Consider the following 16,064-nt stretch of genomic DNA (forward strand, 5'->3'; position numbering starts at 1 on the left):
GTTTCAATAGAGGTTTTGTCAGACAAATTACACTCTCGGGGTCTGCCGCCTCTATTGAATAATATGTTATATAACTTGCTTTGTGAGAAACATTTGAACTTTTCTCACGGAGATTCGGCAGTAAGTCGGGTCTATTACATGGGCCTCCCCCAGGGCTCATGTTTAAGCCCCCTTTTGTACAACTTCTACGTAAGCGACATTGACAATTGCCTTACACAAAATTGCAGCCTAAGACAACTTGCAGATGATGGAGTGGTGTCTGTCGTAGGATCAAACGAATCCGACCTGCAAGGACCCTTACAAGATACTTTGAACAATTTTTCAACCTGGGCCATTGGGCTAGGGATCGAATTCTCCACGGAGAAAACAGAGATGGTGGTTTTTTCTAGGAAGCATAGACCAGCAAAACCAAAGCTTCAACTTTTGGGTAAACCGATCACTCATGCTATGTCATTCAAGTATCTTGGGGTCTGGTTCGACTCCAAATGTACTTGGGGGGCCCATATTAGGTATCTGAGTAAAAAATGTCAACAAAGAATAAACTTTCTCCGTACAATTACCGGCACCTGGTGGGGAGCCCATCCCGAAGATCTTATTATGTTGTATCGAACAACTATTCTCTCAGTGATGGAGTATGGCAGTTTCTGTTTTCAATCAGCTGCCAAAACACACCTCATTAAACTCGAGCGAATTCAGTATCTTTGTCTCCGTATTGCGTTGGGATGTATGCCCTCAACGCATACCATGAGTCTCGAGGTTTTGGCAGGCGTACTCCCACTAAAAGATCGCTTCAATTTATTTTCTCTTCGGTTCCTCATCCGGTGTAAGGTTATGAATCCATTGGTGATCGGAAATTTTGAGCAATTGATCGAGCTAAATTTTCATTCTAGATTCATGAGTTCATATCATGAATTCACCTCTATGCAGGTTGTTCCTTCTTCGTATATTCCCAACCGTGTTTGTTTTCCTGACTACATCAATTCCTCTGTACATTTCGATCTGTTCATGAAGGAAAAAATCCATGAAAATCCAGATTATCTTAGATTGGGGTTCGTTCCTACAATCTTCAATGCAAAGTATGGGCGTGTCAATTGTGATAATATGTACTTTACTGATGGGTCCTCTATGAATGAGTCCACAGGATTTGGAGTGTTCAACGAATTTTTTAGCACCTCACACAGTCTTCAGAATCCTTGCTCGGTATATATTGCTGAATTGGCAGCGATATACTGGGCGCTGGACAGCGTCGCCTCACGACCTGTTGAACACTATTACATTGTAACGGATAGTCTTAGCTCTGTCGAAGCTATCCGTTCAGTGAGGCCGGAAAAGCACTCGCCGTACTTCCTTGAGAGAATACGAGAAATTTTGAGTGCTTTATCCAGACGCTGTTATGTCATTACCTTTGTCTGGGTCCCTTCACATTGCTCAATTCCGGGTAATGAGAGGGCTGACTCATTGGCAAAGGTAGGTGCAATTGAAGGCGATATATATCAGCGTCAAATCGCCTTCAATGAATTTTATTCTTTAGTTCGCAAAAATACCATCGCTAACTGGCAACTCAAGTGGAATGAAGATGAATTGGGCCGGTGGTTTCACTCGATTATCCCAAAGGTAAGCCTCAAACCGTGGTTCAAAAGTCTGGATTTGAGTCGGGACTTTATTCGCACCTTCTCCCGACTCATGTCCAATCACTGTTCGTTAGATGCACTACTCTTCCGTTTCAATCTTGCCAGCAGCAATCTCTGCGTTTGTGGCCAAGGTTATCACAACATCGAGCACGTTGTTTGGTCGTGCGAGGTGTATATGGTCGCCAGATCGAATTTAGAAAACTCCCTTCGGGCCCGAGGAAGACAGCCCAATGTGCCGGTGAGAGATATGTTGGCTCGGTTAGACCTTGATTACATGTCCCATATATATATTTTCCTTAAAGCTATAGATCTTCGTGTGTGATTGTCCCTACATCCTTATACCCTCCTTTCCTTCCTTTGCGGGTAATTCGTCCCCTTGCTATAAATAGTAGAATAAGTTGAAATGTAAATAAACTATAGATATACGAATAGATTTAAGAATTGAGTGCTCATCAACATTGTTACAATTTCCTTATATCCCATCCTTCTCCTAAAAATATGTCACCCTTCTAAACTCGAGTACACCGCGAGTAATCGGTTTTCCACCTTACTAACCATAGATGTAAGAAAATTGTTTATATATATATATATATATAGTTTTAAAAATATATTTAAGAATTCGGCTCCTTTAAACTTAAGTAACTGAGCCTGTAAAAATAAACGAATTAATAAAAAAAAAAAATTCTCAGTCGTCGTTTAACTCAATTGAAAATCATAAACAATTCATTTTTGGAAAATATCGTTCTTAAATTTCTTTGTTTAAGCTAACTAAATGTTTTAGGAACTACAGCTAAAGTACTACAAGAGAGTTTGATTACTAGTCTACATTTGGAATTTCTCTGAAAAGTTACTGGAAAATCAGGGATTTTTTTTCGGATTTTAAGCCGACACACTGTTAATGTTTATGTGCATTAACAATGTTTATACAATGCTTATAAGGATTAAAATTCGGATGTACAACTATTTGGCATATAGAATTAGTGTCAAAATAGAGCTATATGTTCTGATTCTTAAATCAGAAAATCTGCTCTCGGTAGGATTTGAAAAAACTAAAACTATAATAAGTCAAAACAAAGGCTATTGCTCTTCGAAGGAAGAAATATTTTAAAAAAATACGGGTTCGGTTTTGACGAAACCCATGCTCACACGTCTATCACGTCACGTTCAAATCTTTCCAACTTTGCTTTACACCAATCGCCTATGTAAACAAATATATTCATATCGCTTTTTTTTCATTTCAGGTATGCTTCTGGATATTTACGCACAGGTGAAAGATCTGATAATCGAAGTGATTTACTCTTTCATTAATATTTATATTACACTTTATGGGAGGTGATCTGGCGTAGTGGTAACATCCATACCTCTCACGCTGAAGTTCAATTCTCACTCCCGACATTTTTTCTAAAATGGAAGTAAAGTGACGAACCAGCCAAAAGTGTTGAAAGTAACTATAACACAGAAAAAAAAAGACTTGTTGATGTTGATGTTGATGTTGATGTTATCCAAGAGAACGGGACAGTCTATGCGTCCTTGCAAAACATCAGCGATCAGCAAAGCTCTGCATGTGTCTCTACGAACCGACAAAGCTTCCAAGTTGATCAGCTGACAACGACTCTTGTAACTCGGTAATCGGAAGGGGTCTGTCTATGGCAATCTACGAAGTGCATATCGCACAAGCCGTCGTTGAACTGATTCCACTCATTCGACACCGTTGTTGCAATGAGGAATCCAAACTGCTCTAAAATGGAACGAGTTAGAGAGCAGTAGAGGGTTATAAGGCAGTAGATGTCCGTGAAGTTTTTGGCAATCCTGAAGATGAACCCCAGAGTTCTGGGTGTTTATTGACCATGAACGAGATGTGCTGTTTCAATGATAGTTCCGTGTCCAAAATAACCCCCAGATCCTCGGCTTCATATTTGTATATATTTGTATAATATGGTCTGTAGCGTACGCGCAAACGAGAGAACAACATTTGACGGGGTTTACATCCATTCGGTTAAGAGTGCACCAATCAGCAAAAGCATCCAACTGTCGTTGAAGGAAGCGTCAGTCTTCTATTGAGCAGATTGACGTCATTGAAGTAAAATCAGAAAAATTAACGGACTCAGATGGCTACCTTGTGGTATGCCGGACGTAGCAGCAATAAGCGAAGATTGGCAATCATCAATAACGACGGCTAGTCAACGGCCAGTGAGGTATGATTGGAACCATTGCAGAAGGTTGCCGTTGAACCCGAGTCTGTCCAGTTTCGCGATAGCTATACGGTGGTTCAATTCATCAAAGGCTGCTGTCAAATCAGTATAGATGGCGTCCGTTTGAGCATGCTTTAACATACTGTCTGTAATGTAAGAAGTTAGGCAGAGCAAATTTATGGTAGTAGAACGACCTGCCGTGAATCCGTGTTGATACGTACTAATATACGGCTGAGAGCATCTAGCGGATCCATAATTTATTTATTTATTTATTCATTTATTTGTTTATTTATCCAGTCGTCGCCAAAAAATTGTCGGACAGACTAAAATTTAACTAATAATCCTTATACTTAATACCTTTCTAGTCATGTCAAATCCAAACAGGAAATACACATCATTAAATCGTTTGCAACAAACATCGGGAGGATTATTTTGTCCGTCTAGATTATGATGCGCTGCCTACCGGAAGAAAACAACTTGTCTAGTTGATCTACCCGAAGCGTTGTTTTAAGCTTGCCCAGAAGTTCTGCACAGTCAAGATTGTTGTAAAGATTGTAAAAACAAGCTCAAACAGTTTTGCCAAAGCACAAAGCGAAGTGATGCCGCGATAATTATTAAAATCTCGTCCATTGTCATTTTTATGGACTGGGAACATATGCGATAGCTTCCAACAGGTCAGGGGCACCAGTGGCCACGGAAAGTGGGAATATGTGGAGCAACGGGGTCAACAAGTCATACATGTGTGTTTTGAGAAAAGCAGATGGGATTCGGTCCGGTTCAGGATTGAACGACGTTTTGAGCTCTGAAAATGACCTAGAAATCATCTCCGTATTGATGTCGACTCTACTCAGGGTTTGTCTAGAAAGTGGTATGCAACTAGCGGAATGCTGAATTGTTCATCGGTGAAAACACTGGCGATTTTTCCTGAAAATAGGTTACAGATATCCTGCTGGGTAGATTCCACGCTTCCGTTGAACGTCATAGACGAAGGCAGGCTAGCTACATGGCGCTGCTCGTTCACAAAATTACAAAACTGTATGGGACGTGATTTGAGTTTTCTTTGTATTCCACGTTGGTAATGCTGGAAAGATTGCTTTGCAATACGTTTATATTCCTGGTTGATTCTCGCATACTGGCTTTGGAGTTTTTGTGTGCGATGTCCAGTGAACTTTTTCAACGCGGCCTTCTTTATGGATTTCAGTCTTCGCAGTACACCGGTTTGCCATAGTTTACGGGATGATCAGGGGTATGTTTCACAAGAAAAGCAGGAGCCTCGCAGAAGATTGGGGCTGTGTCCCGTGCGCTCACGAAGCAGATATCCAGGCTACGATCATTATGGTTGGAAACGTGGTTGATTTATTTATTTATTTATTTATTTCCATCTAGCTTGACGCCTTAATGGAATGTTTCATGATGAGGAAAAGCCCTTTCGAGATAACGTACTCATGAGGGCATAAAAACCTCAAATTTTTTCATGATTGAAACAAATAATAATAAATTTACAATAAATATAAACAAAAGAAAAATTATTAGAACTAAGTTAATGTTGGCTTGAAACGTTATTCACAAAATCATGTTATCGGTAGAGTTGATATCTTCAGCTCAACAGTCTGCGCTGAAATATTGCCGCTGAAGTATTGAAGTCGAAATGCTCATAAACATCGTTGAATCTTGCCGCCATAAATCTGATTGGGTCGTGTTGTCCATAACCAGCATTACGTGCATCAAGTAGTAGAAAGTCTCTTCGTTTCAGAACTCTCTCAGGTGCGTAAACGTTTAGTTGTGACGATATTTCCGCTGCATCGGTTTCACCCAGTCTTCAGAATGCAACTCGGTGCTGATGCGCAACAAGATTTTTGTACCCAGTTGAGCTCCCACTCCTTGTGCACACATGCGCTCTGGAGAATGAGTACGCTCCGAAACACAGATGAAATGTTTGGTTGTCAGCGCCGTTCTTACGCAGAGATTTGCGCCCAGTGTTAGGCTTAGTTTTACGCTGAAATTTGCACCGTGTTTGCGCCGTATTTCTGTACTGTGCGCTTGAAACTGGATTGCTCTTTTTGTTGAGATATTTTTCTTCAAACAAGCGTATACGGTTCAAATGGGGTCGCGCTGTTGTTTTTATGCCTTGCTTAGAACGAACGAAGACAAAGCGGGCGCTAGAATTTTATGTGTATGTGTGTGTGTCTTGCCAAGGAAGGTTGCGTAGAGCATATCTCACGAACTTTCTTTTTATTGACTCGAATCTATTTATCCAGGTGCTATGATACGGACACCAAACGATAGCATTTGAATCTAAAATCGAGCGTACAAGTGCACAATAAAGTGATCGAAGGCAATAGGATCGCGGAATTCATTGGCTAAGAGGAGAGAGAGTGGCTAGGCTGTAGTTGTCCAGCAGGAAAGAAGCGTTGGGGTGGATAGCCGAGTGACTCAAATCAGAACGAAGGAAGCTATCGCTAGATTTCTTCCACGAGATCCCAGGAAGGTTAAAGTCGCCCATCGTGATGATTTCATCAGTTGCTTTAGCGACCTCCAGAATAGAGAAAAACGACTGGGAGTGGATCTCAAAAAGTTCGCGTTCTCGTATTCGATCAAGAGGGATGTACAACGCACATAGATACGGTCGCCAAGTGTAATTACCGTCCACACTAGCTCCAAGCAAATCCATTGCTGGTTTTCTACAGCTCTCGCGTTGAGTCTAGAGTTCACGGTCACTAAAACCCCTCCACCTCTAGCCCTGCGGTTATTATCAGCATATTCGACATGGCTATTGACAACGCCGACGTACTGATAATATACGATGATTTCCTCTTGGTGAAATACTGGGCAATCGTTGGATTGACAACATCAACAACACCGTCGATGTAAGCGGCACTGTAAATGGGATCGATATCAGGAAGCGGAGAAGCTATACTGTATTCGTACTTGTCTTAGGGAGCAAGTTGGTAATTTCAATAAAAAACTATATTTTGAATTCACGCTGCTTTTATCGAATAAACCAATCCGTCAAACGCATTCAAAACTTTGAGCGCTTTGAGGCACTTCTAAATCATGTTCGATTGAACTGAAATTTTGCACAGGTCATTTTTCTGAGACAATAAACAAAATGTTCGTGGTCGGTTCCTTAAATTCGATGGTTATTTTTCTTTTTCCATACATCCATTGCCACCCTAATGTATCTGAATGTAACGAATGAAAAAGTGAGTTTCACATCAATTAAATTAATCTATGTACAGCCATTACATATCAAACCGATATAGAGGTTCTCAGACTTCCTATAACCTTATCGGTGTTTCCTGTTCCTTATCGCAAAATATTAGATCGTTACTTTTTATTTTTTTTTCATTAGGGTGCCCATCTCCATTTTAGGGGGTCCGAAACATTAATTTTTCCCATTTTTTTGAAAAATGACTTTTTCAAAAAAATCATAACTTTTGATCTACTGCACCGATTTAGATTATAGATATATAAAATAAAAGCCAATGAGCTATGCTTCTTTGAAATTATTTGAAGTTTGCGAAAAATTTGAATTCTAATGGCTGATCTAGTCGAGTTGCACAGAAAATAGAACGAAGACTTAAAACATGTTAACTTTGAAAAATCATAACTTAAAAACGCATAATAACACCCCTCTCTGATTTTTGGATATGTTATGTAAAAAAAACCCCAGCTTCCAAGAAAAAATATTTAAAAATCAAGTGAACTGTAAAAAAAACAGTACAATCAGTAATTACGAATTGAGTGTCCAATTTTTTTGGCAAGTGTAATATTTTTGCGAAAAAGACTAATTGGCTTTAAGTTGATAAGTGAATCATTAGAGCCAACTAGTAGTTCAAAAGTTATGAATTTTCGTAAAAAATCACTCTTGGAAAAAATAGAAAATAAAAACGTTTCGAACCACCTTAAAATGGAAATAGGCATCCAAATGGAAAAATAAAAAAGTACGGGTCTAATATGTTGCGATAAGGAACTAAACTACCACTTTTGACTAAAATCTGAGAACATCCATTCAATCCCAAACCGATATAGTGGTTCTCAGATTATCGTTAATATTCGACATATCAAATTAAAGCCAATTCGCAAATAGTTCTTGAATAAACATTATACTTGAAAAAAAATCGAACTTTGTTTTCGTAATTTTTGACTGTATTGGTTTTTTTTTGGTTGTTTTCGTGGCTTTGGACTAGAGGGCGCCATTTTTTTTATTTATTTTTTCCTGAAAGCTGAAATATCCGAAATAAGAGATGTGATTTTTGTCCTGTTTTAGTTATGACTTTTTCTAAGTTAACCAATGACTCAAAAAATATTTTTTTTCCAAAACAGAATTTTTCAAAAATTCATTACTTTTTAAATACTGGACCGATTTAGATAATCCACATATCAAATTGAAGTCAATGAGTGATTCTATATTATAGAATATATAGAAAACAAGCTCATTGGCTTAAATTTGGTATGTCGATCATCTGGATCGGTCTAGTGGTTCGAAAGTTATGATTTTTTTTGCGATCAAATACTCCTCTAATTTACTCCATACTTTGAATAATCGGCTAGAAAAAATGGCTCAACGTATCAATATGAAACGTTCACAGATGTTTGGGGAATACACTAGGCTGAAAATTTGCCTGCAAATATTAGAACTTACTGCGATATTTGCAGAATTACAGAAGATTTTGTAAAGCGCTTTAAATATCCTGTTTTTGGCATTTTTTTGAAATTGATGCAAAAAATTTGAATAAGTTTTTTTTCGTCAAAGTAACAAATTAAGGTAAATGATTTTGGTTCGTCCAGTCGAAAATGTGATCATGGTTTGTCCACTGTTTTGAATGCCGTAGTTCAGTGCACGTGTGTTAAATTAGATATTCGAATGTTTCAAAACATAGAAATAAAATTGTCTTCTTCATGATTTACAGCAGTTATCTCTATATATATATATATATATATATATATATATATATATATATATATATATATATATATATATATATATATATATATATATATATATATATATATATATATATATATAAATGGATTTCTGTCTGTCTGTCTGATTCTTATAGACTCGGAAACTACTGAACCGATCGACATGAAAATTGGTACGTAGGGGTTTTTGGGGCCGGGAAGGTTCTCGTGATAGTTTGAGACCTCTCCCCCCTCTCTAAGGGGGGGCTACCATACAAATGAAACACAAATATCTGCATTACTCGAGAATTAATCAAGCAAATGAAACGAAATTTGGCATGTAGAGGTTTTAGGGTGTAATAAATGTTTCTATGGTGGTTAAACACTTCACCCCCTCTCTAAGGGGGACTGCCATACAAATGAAACACAAATTTCTACATTACTCGAGAATTAATCAAACAAACGGAACAAAATTTGGCATGTGAAAGTTTTGGGGTGCAATAAATGTTTTCACGGTGGTTAGATACTCCTCCCATCTCTCTAAGAGGGGGCTGCCATACAAATGAGGCAAACAAATTAGGTATATGGATGTTTTGGGGCGCAATAAATGTTTTCAAGGTGGTTAGACACTACACCCCTCTCTCTAAGGGGTGGCTGCCATACAAATGAAACACAAATTTCTACATTACTCGAGAATTATTCAAGCAAATGCAACCAAATTTGGCATGTGGAGGTTTTAGGGTGCAATAAATTATTCTATGGTGAATAGATACTCCTCCTCCCTCTCTTAGGGGGGGGGGGGTATTTTACAGGGCACGAAACGTTTCTATGGTGAATAGGCACTTCCCCACCTCCCTAAGGGGAGAAGAGGAGAGGGGTCTGTCTTTATTCTATCATATTTCTGTATCAAACATTTATTCCATGTAACGGAGAAACATGTTATTTGCAAGTGGTTGAAAAATATTGAACGTGAATTGTGTCTGAAAATAATCTAATAGTATAATGATGAGTATCGGTAGAAGTACTAGGATTTTTTTAGTAAAAGGTAAATTCAACGGGGTTGATTAGAACATCAATCAATGAACAGTTCTGCGATTGGACTCATGAACTTGCGCATAGTAAGAAAACGTGAATATTTGAAGGTATTGATAACAAAAAACCAATTTTGGGCGGGACGAAGATTGCCGGGTCAGCTAGTATAGTATATTTTTACCGATTCACATGTTTTAAAGGATTACAAGATCCACATTCTATTGGTGTCAATGCGCCCCTCGCCCATGGTTCAATATGATGACAGAAAACTCAAGCAAAATGATAAATGCAACATCTGGTTGAGAATTCGAATGTTTTCATTCAAAAATGGTGATTTCTAAAGTCGGACAAACCATGCTCATTTTTTGGACAAACCATGATCAGAAGTGATTAAACCATGATCATAATTCCTCTTTGAGGAAAATCGTAAAAAAACAAAAAAAAATGAATTATGGTAGTATTAGCAACTAGAGACATGGGACTTTTCAACAAACCCAAACTCGTATCGATTATATGTGATTTCCATGATGAAAAATCGATTTGCATTTACTAGTTGCGTAAAAACACCCCAAATTGGACAAACCAAGATCATTTAACCCTATCCTTATGCAGAATTTATTGGATTTTTCAAAACTGCCCTTCGATTTACGGTACGAAGGTTGTTTATCAAATAATTCATTACAAAGACGAAAGGGTAAGTTTTCAAACTGGAATATTTCTGTATGGTAAGGTCATACAGGAACGTTCTAGGAACTAAATGAGAGCCGGTTGATAAGGTTAATTGGACTTGCTATTGAGTTGGTTAGCAAAACATTGTGTTTGTCCAGAAAATCTTTGAAAAAACAGAGAAAAATCTATTTTTCATTTCTTTCCGACGTTGTTACCCACTACACCTACACACACCAAGATAAAAATATGTACGTAAAATATAAATACAAGTTGTTGCTTCAAAATGATGTACGCCCTATCGAAATGCGTTGATTTTTCACGAAGTTACAGCATGTAAAAAATAACTTAAAATTTCCGACATCGCACTCTGTTTCTCTATTTTTTGTCAAGTGTAGATTCTAATTGAAAGCTCACCAGGAATTGTTTAACTGAACATTTTTTTTCAAAGCCAATATTCAGTTATAAGAAGTTGCTTATGATTAGAAGTGAGGCTTGAAATAAGATGTGATTTTCAACTCGTGAACGTGATCGTCCAGGATGAGACCGAAGGACACTTTCAATTAAGCCCGTTATGGAAACAGCACATGTGGCACCAGTTCTCTTACACTGCGGGCGATAAATTCTGCAGAAGCGACTCCGTGTAGACACCGTTCCACAAGAGCCTGTTACTTTATTTGTTCTGTTCTGTTGTCCTTTTTTGTCCAGCCCGTGGAATGCGCATTTCTGTTGAGCCTCACGTTTTTGCATTATCCGTGCCGAGTCTGGTAAAATTCGTGACTTAGTCCTGCAAGGCCTCCGGTATGCCGTTACATGGAAAGCGTGCGAGGAGGGCAAAAAAGACAAGTTGGCAAGTAATGCTGTGAACCCAAGGCATGCAGTGCGTACCATCTGCAGCTTTTTCAATTAGGAATGTGGCATTGTAACTAGCGTGGGTTAACCATGGTCTGGCTAGCAATTCACCTGAGGCGTGTATGCATCAGAATAAATATTTATCATGAGAACACAGAAACATTTCAATGTAGAAATCTAATTTCAGGTATGTCCAATTGGTCAAGCATGTTCTATGGAGTGAGTTGTAACAAAGATGATGGAATGGCTGTCAGTTTCGAAAAAAGGCAGCCGAATACAACACGCATATATTTTTGCAGTAAAATAATGAATCAGTCAATCATCGATATTTTATTTTTAATGCTTCGAAGAGACGAGAAGCAGTGAAACGAATCGGGGTATTGAAATAACTCGTGTGTATTACCAAATTATGAGTGGGTGCCAGTTGTTGACAAATACTGCACTACTTGCCCAATATGTCTCAATATTGAATAATATATCAACGGTTATGAACAGTAAAAAATTGTTCGTTTTGTGGTTTCTACGCTATTCTTCATAATTCCCATGATTCTTATCAATTACATATGTTCTTGAATGGTTTCATCCACATCAAAACTATACATCGATTAATCAATATTTTGTCATTAAGTGCAGATGGTTATCGATCAGCATATTATGTAACGGATCGGAATTCACAAAAATAAACTATGGGAAAATTTACTCATTGATCAGAATCATTGCAAAATGATGCATTACGGTGAGAAAGGTTTGCGAAAGCCGCAATGGATCTTATTGGAGCAGAAATTTCCACTGGTTTCATCCATAATTCCTATCACCCTCAATTGAATTCGCCAGTGCCACACGGGCTTCGTTCGTGTAAACATGATGTTTATCCGATTGGCCGAGCATAAAAAGAGGAGCACATTGAAAAATATACTGGCTTTAGATGTGGGTTTCGAAAGTTCACGTTGCTTACGTCACCAGGGTACTTCGAGAGAGGTTTATTTATGTCTCTCATAAATGAATGTCTACTGCCATTAGGCTGGTATCATTGATTGAAAACCACAAAAATTGATGAAATGTGAGTTCCAGCTTTCACAAGGCTATCGCATAGGAGTGGAGCAAAATGTTGAATAATTTATGGCAGTTAGCACAAATGAAATTGATCTTGATTGAAAATATGTATTGTTGACTTAAAATCCACAAAATCCTCGTAAATTTTTATTTCATACAACTTACTGCAATGAACTTTTTTCAAAGCGATTTATATGTAGCCCTACAAGAATAGACCAATATAGTAACTTCCTTCCATACCTGATTTGAACATCTGTTCCGTTTCTAAATACGGTATAGTTTTTATACATATTATGTTTTTATACATACTAATGAAAATTGATTCTAGACTCCATATGTTGATTAAGTTTAGAGGTCGAATCATTTGACATCAGAAATTAGAATGCTTTTTGACGTAGAACTACGTCTTTCATTATGGGTGCCAAATCAAAAAACAGGTCACGTTTTTATGAAAGAAAATTAACGTTAATAACTATTTTTGCCGCGAACGGATTCTGGCGATTAACATACCAAACGAATCGGGAATTCCCTAGGATTTGTTTGATATGCTATACATTTCAATCCCATGGTGTGTAAATGGTTAAAATTCATGAAAACTATAAGCGTTTCCATTTTCCCATACATTTGTTCTGTACATTTGTGTGATTTCCCGAACAGAGCTGTCAAATGGTGCTCCCTTGGCCGAGTGGTTAGCGTCACAACTAACATGCCGGGTGTTCGGGTTCGATTCCCGTTCTGGTCGGGGGAATTTTTCGTCAGAGAAATTTCCTCCGACTTGCACTGTGATCACGCGTATTCTAGAGCTTGCCACTTAGAATGCATTCAAGGCGTGTTACTTGGCATAGAAATCTCAACTAAGTACTAATAAAAATGACGCAAGTAATACTACGTTGAGACGGCGAAGTTCCTCTAGGAACGTTAGTGCCATTGAAGAAGAAGAAGAAGAAGCTGTCAATAACGGGCAGCTTATCCACGAGCAACGAAGGGGAAATCTAGAGGCGAATGAATTGAAAAGTTTAAACCCTCTTAAAGCCAAAAAGAAGAAGAAGAAGGGGAAATCGTAAGATTTAAAGTCTCCGTGAACGAAGGAAAAGAAGAAGAACGGAGGGGAATATTTGCCAAGAGTATAAACAGTGGATCCCGCTGAGGCAAACTTTCATTCTTCGTGAGGACACCGACTGAACAACATCGTTGTTGGGCGAGCTGAACGGTGAGGGATCGAATGCCTTTCTCAAGGCAACGGGGGTGTAGGAGTAATACGAGGAAAAAGTGAAGTGTTCCAAGGGCCTTTTGAAGGTTAGAGACGAATGAACTGAAGAAGTTTAAAGTCTCACAGTCTTAGTTTCGGATTGAGTTGTGAACGCGACCAAATTACTGACTCGCTGATGTCTCTAGCATTGCAATCATTGCATCAAACTGACGCCATTGCATTAAGGTTCTGAGCTACACAATTGTGTGGGGAATCATCAAGCTAGGCTATCGTCAGCTCACCAAGGAAATAAAAGTTCTGGAAGTGTGTCTGTGATTTGGTTTCGCATGACGGTAGCAAAACTCTTTCCACAAAGGATGACAGCTAAGCTGATCTAGATCGGCAATATTAACAAAAAAGGCTTCTGTTGAGAAGAGCACAAAACGGAGATAAGTGTGTGTATATTTAATTGCTCCTAGCCATCGATATATGGATATTTGTGTGCGTACGTGCGTGAGTTTTGACGTATTGCGCTGTTGCGGGTGAACATGTCGATCCGAACGTGGTGACAAGGAAGGGAGATAGCGGGAGGGGAATATTCGCCCTAGGGGAATATTCGCGCTAGGGGTATATTCGCGCTAGGGTATTAGTAATGAATCTCTGCTGAGGTGTATATTGGTGCCTTTGACATTACATCAATGCATTGAACTGGCGCTATGGTGAAGTAGGTGTTAAGATTGTGCACCAAAAAATTATTTGAGGAATACCAAGTTATTGAATAAGTTATTAATTTATTTGGGTTCGCGTGCCAGTTGCAAAACTGCCTTCAACTAGGATTGCATTTGCGCTAATCTTGATCATAATGAAGCAGTACCACTCTTTTCGAGGTTGTTCAGATTAACAGAAAGAGTTTATTTCGTTTATTCAGTCACCAAGAGAGTAAATGTCGTTCTGGAATTTTGTATGTGATTTGGTTTTGCTTGCCCGTAACAAATCTTTTTTTTATCCATTTTGTTTATTTTAGGCTCATTAGCATTTTAGCTGTAAACAGAGCCGAATTTTAATCGTGTACATGTCACATGGGTATCATATCTATAATTAGCACATTATACAGTTGCCTTTTTTTTTTGGCGTTAGAGTATTCCCTTCTATACCATTGCATATGGTACATATTTACACAGTAGCCATTTAGGCGTAAGAGATTTCCTTCTGTTCTTCCCATTATCCAGTTAGACCGGACAGCGAAGACAGTCGATTGATCATTGTTGAGTTATTTATAGAACAGCAGCCCGATGTGTCTTGCAGAGCAGAGTAGTTGTATGAATGAATCGATCTTATTTCGACCGTGGATCGATCTCCATCGCTGATGATTGTTGCGTGGACGTAGTTATTCTGTAACAACACAAAGATGATCAATGAGGGCCCTGAGTTTTGAACTCACGATCGATCGCTATAAAATAACATTCGCAGTTATAAACAAGTGACTTGAATTAAACTACAGCGTAGTTCTACGTCAACAATGCGGTCGTGTCTTGGACACAACCTCCTATAATTTGTTCTTCTACTAGTGAGAGAGACCTTAAGGATAATCATTACAGCTCTGACAATGAGGTGATAGCAGCTATCCCGTCCTGGATTCCAGAAAAGTCGGATGGATTTATCAGTGATGGTATGAAAAAACTTGTTACACGTTGGGAGAAATGTGTATTGCTTAAAGGATGACTATGTCGAAAAATAATACATGTTTTGAATGTTAAGATTTGTTTTTACCCAACCTTGCTATTTGTTTTTGTTCGTTTTCTACAAGCGTGTATGTGCATTATTTATCAGCCTACACCCGTATGTTATTGAAAAAATCATCCTGCGCATATGGTCGAAATTCAACAATGACGGAGTTATTATAAAACTATATATAAACAATTTTACTAACCCTATGGTTAGTAATAGTTCGGCTGAAAAGTTCATAAGGCGTCTAGATGGCGTCTCTTGCAAAAATCTACTTGACTATCACAAAGCATCATCTTTCAATGGATACGCGTCAAAATTTGACAACAATCGGTCGATTGGTTCGTGAGTTACAGCATTGAGAGTGAAGCAACTTTCGTTATTGTGAAAAAAATAGAAATATCCGAATTTCGTGTGTAATTACATTAATTGGGCTTCGAATTGCTTCCGCATCCACCGTATTCTCAAAATATGGCCCCCAGCGACAATTTTCTGTTCGCAGACCTGAAGAGAATACTCGCTGGCAAGAAATTTAAGACCGATGATGAAGTGATTACCGAAACTGAGGCCTATTTTGATGAAAACCCGAAAGAGTTCTATAGAAATGTTATGGAAAAGTTGCAAGATCGCTATAAACGCTGTATCGCCCTCGAAGGCAATTATGTTGAATAATAAAATTGAATTTTGCAAAAAAAAATTGTTGTACTGTGTTATCTTATAAACTTTTCAGCCGAACTGTTAAGGTGGAAAACCGAATACTCGCGGTGGACTCGAGTTTAGAAGGGTGACATATTATTTGAGGAAAAGGATGGGATATAA

At 38.3% G+C, this 16,064-nt stretch overlaps 1 protein-coding gene across 27 annotated transcripts in view; it reads left to right on the plus strand.

Moving 5' to 3' along the window:
* Positions 1 to 16,064, plus strand: part of LOC129769323 (glutamate-gated chloride channel) — a 445,802-nt gene that overhangs the window by 146,223 nt on the left and 283,515 nt on the right. For 26 of the 27 annotated variants that reach the window (XM_055771497.1, XM_055771499.1, XM_055771512.1 and 23 more), the window contains exon 4: positions 2,873 to 2,898. The exons of the other annotated variant lie outside the window; for it this stretch is intronic. In XM_055771497.1, the coding sequence (XP_055627472.1) occupies positions 2,875 to 2,898 (24 nt within the window). In that variant the 5' untranslated portion in view covers positions 2,873 to 2,874. The remainder of the gene's footprint in view (positions 1 to 2,872; positions 2,899 to 16,064) is intronic. 27 annotated transcript variants of the gene reach the window in all.

Source organism: Toxorhynchites rutilus, chromosome 2 (assembly GCF_029784135.1).
Source record: "Toxorhynchites rutilus septentrionalis strain SRP chromosome 2, ASM2978413v1, whole genome shotgun sequence".
NCBI lineage: Eukaryota > Metazoa > Arthropoda > Insecta > Diptera > Culicidae > Toxorhynchites > Toxorhynchites rutilus.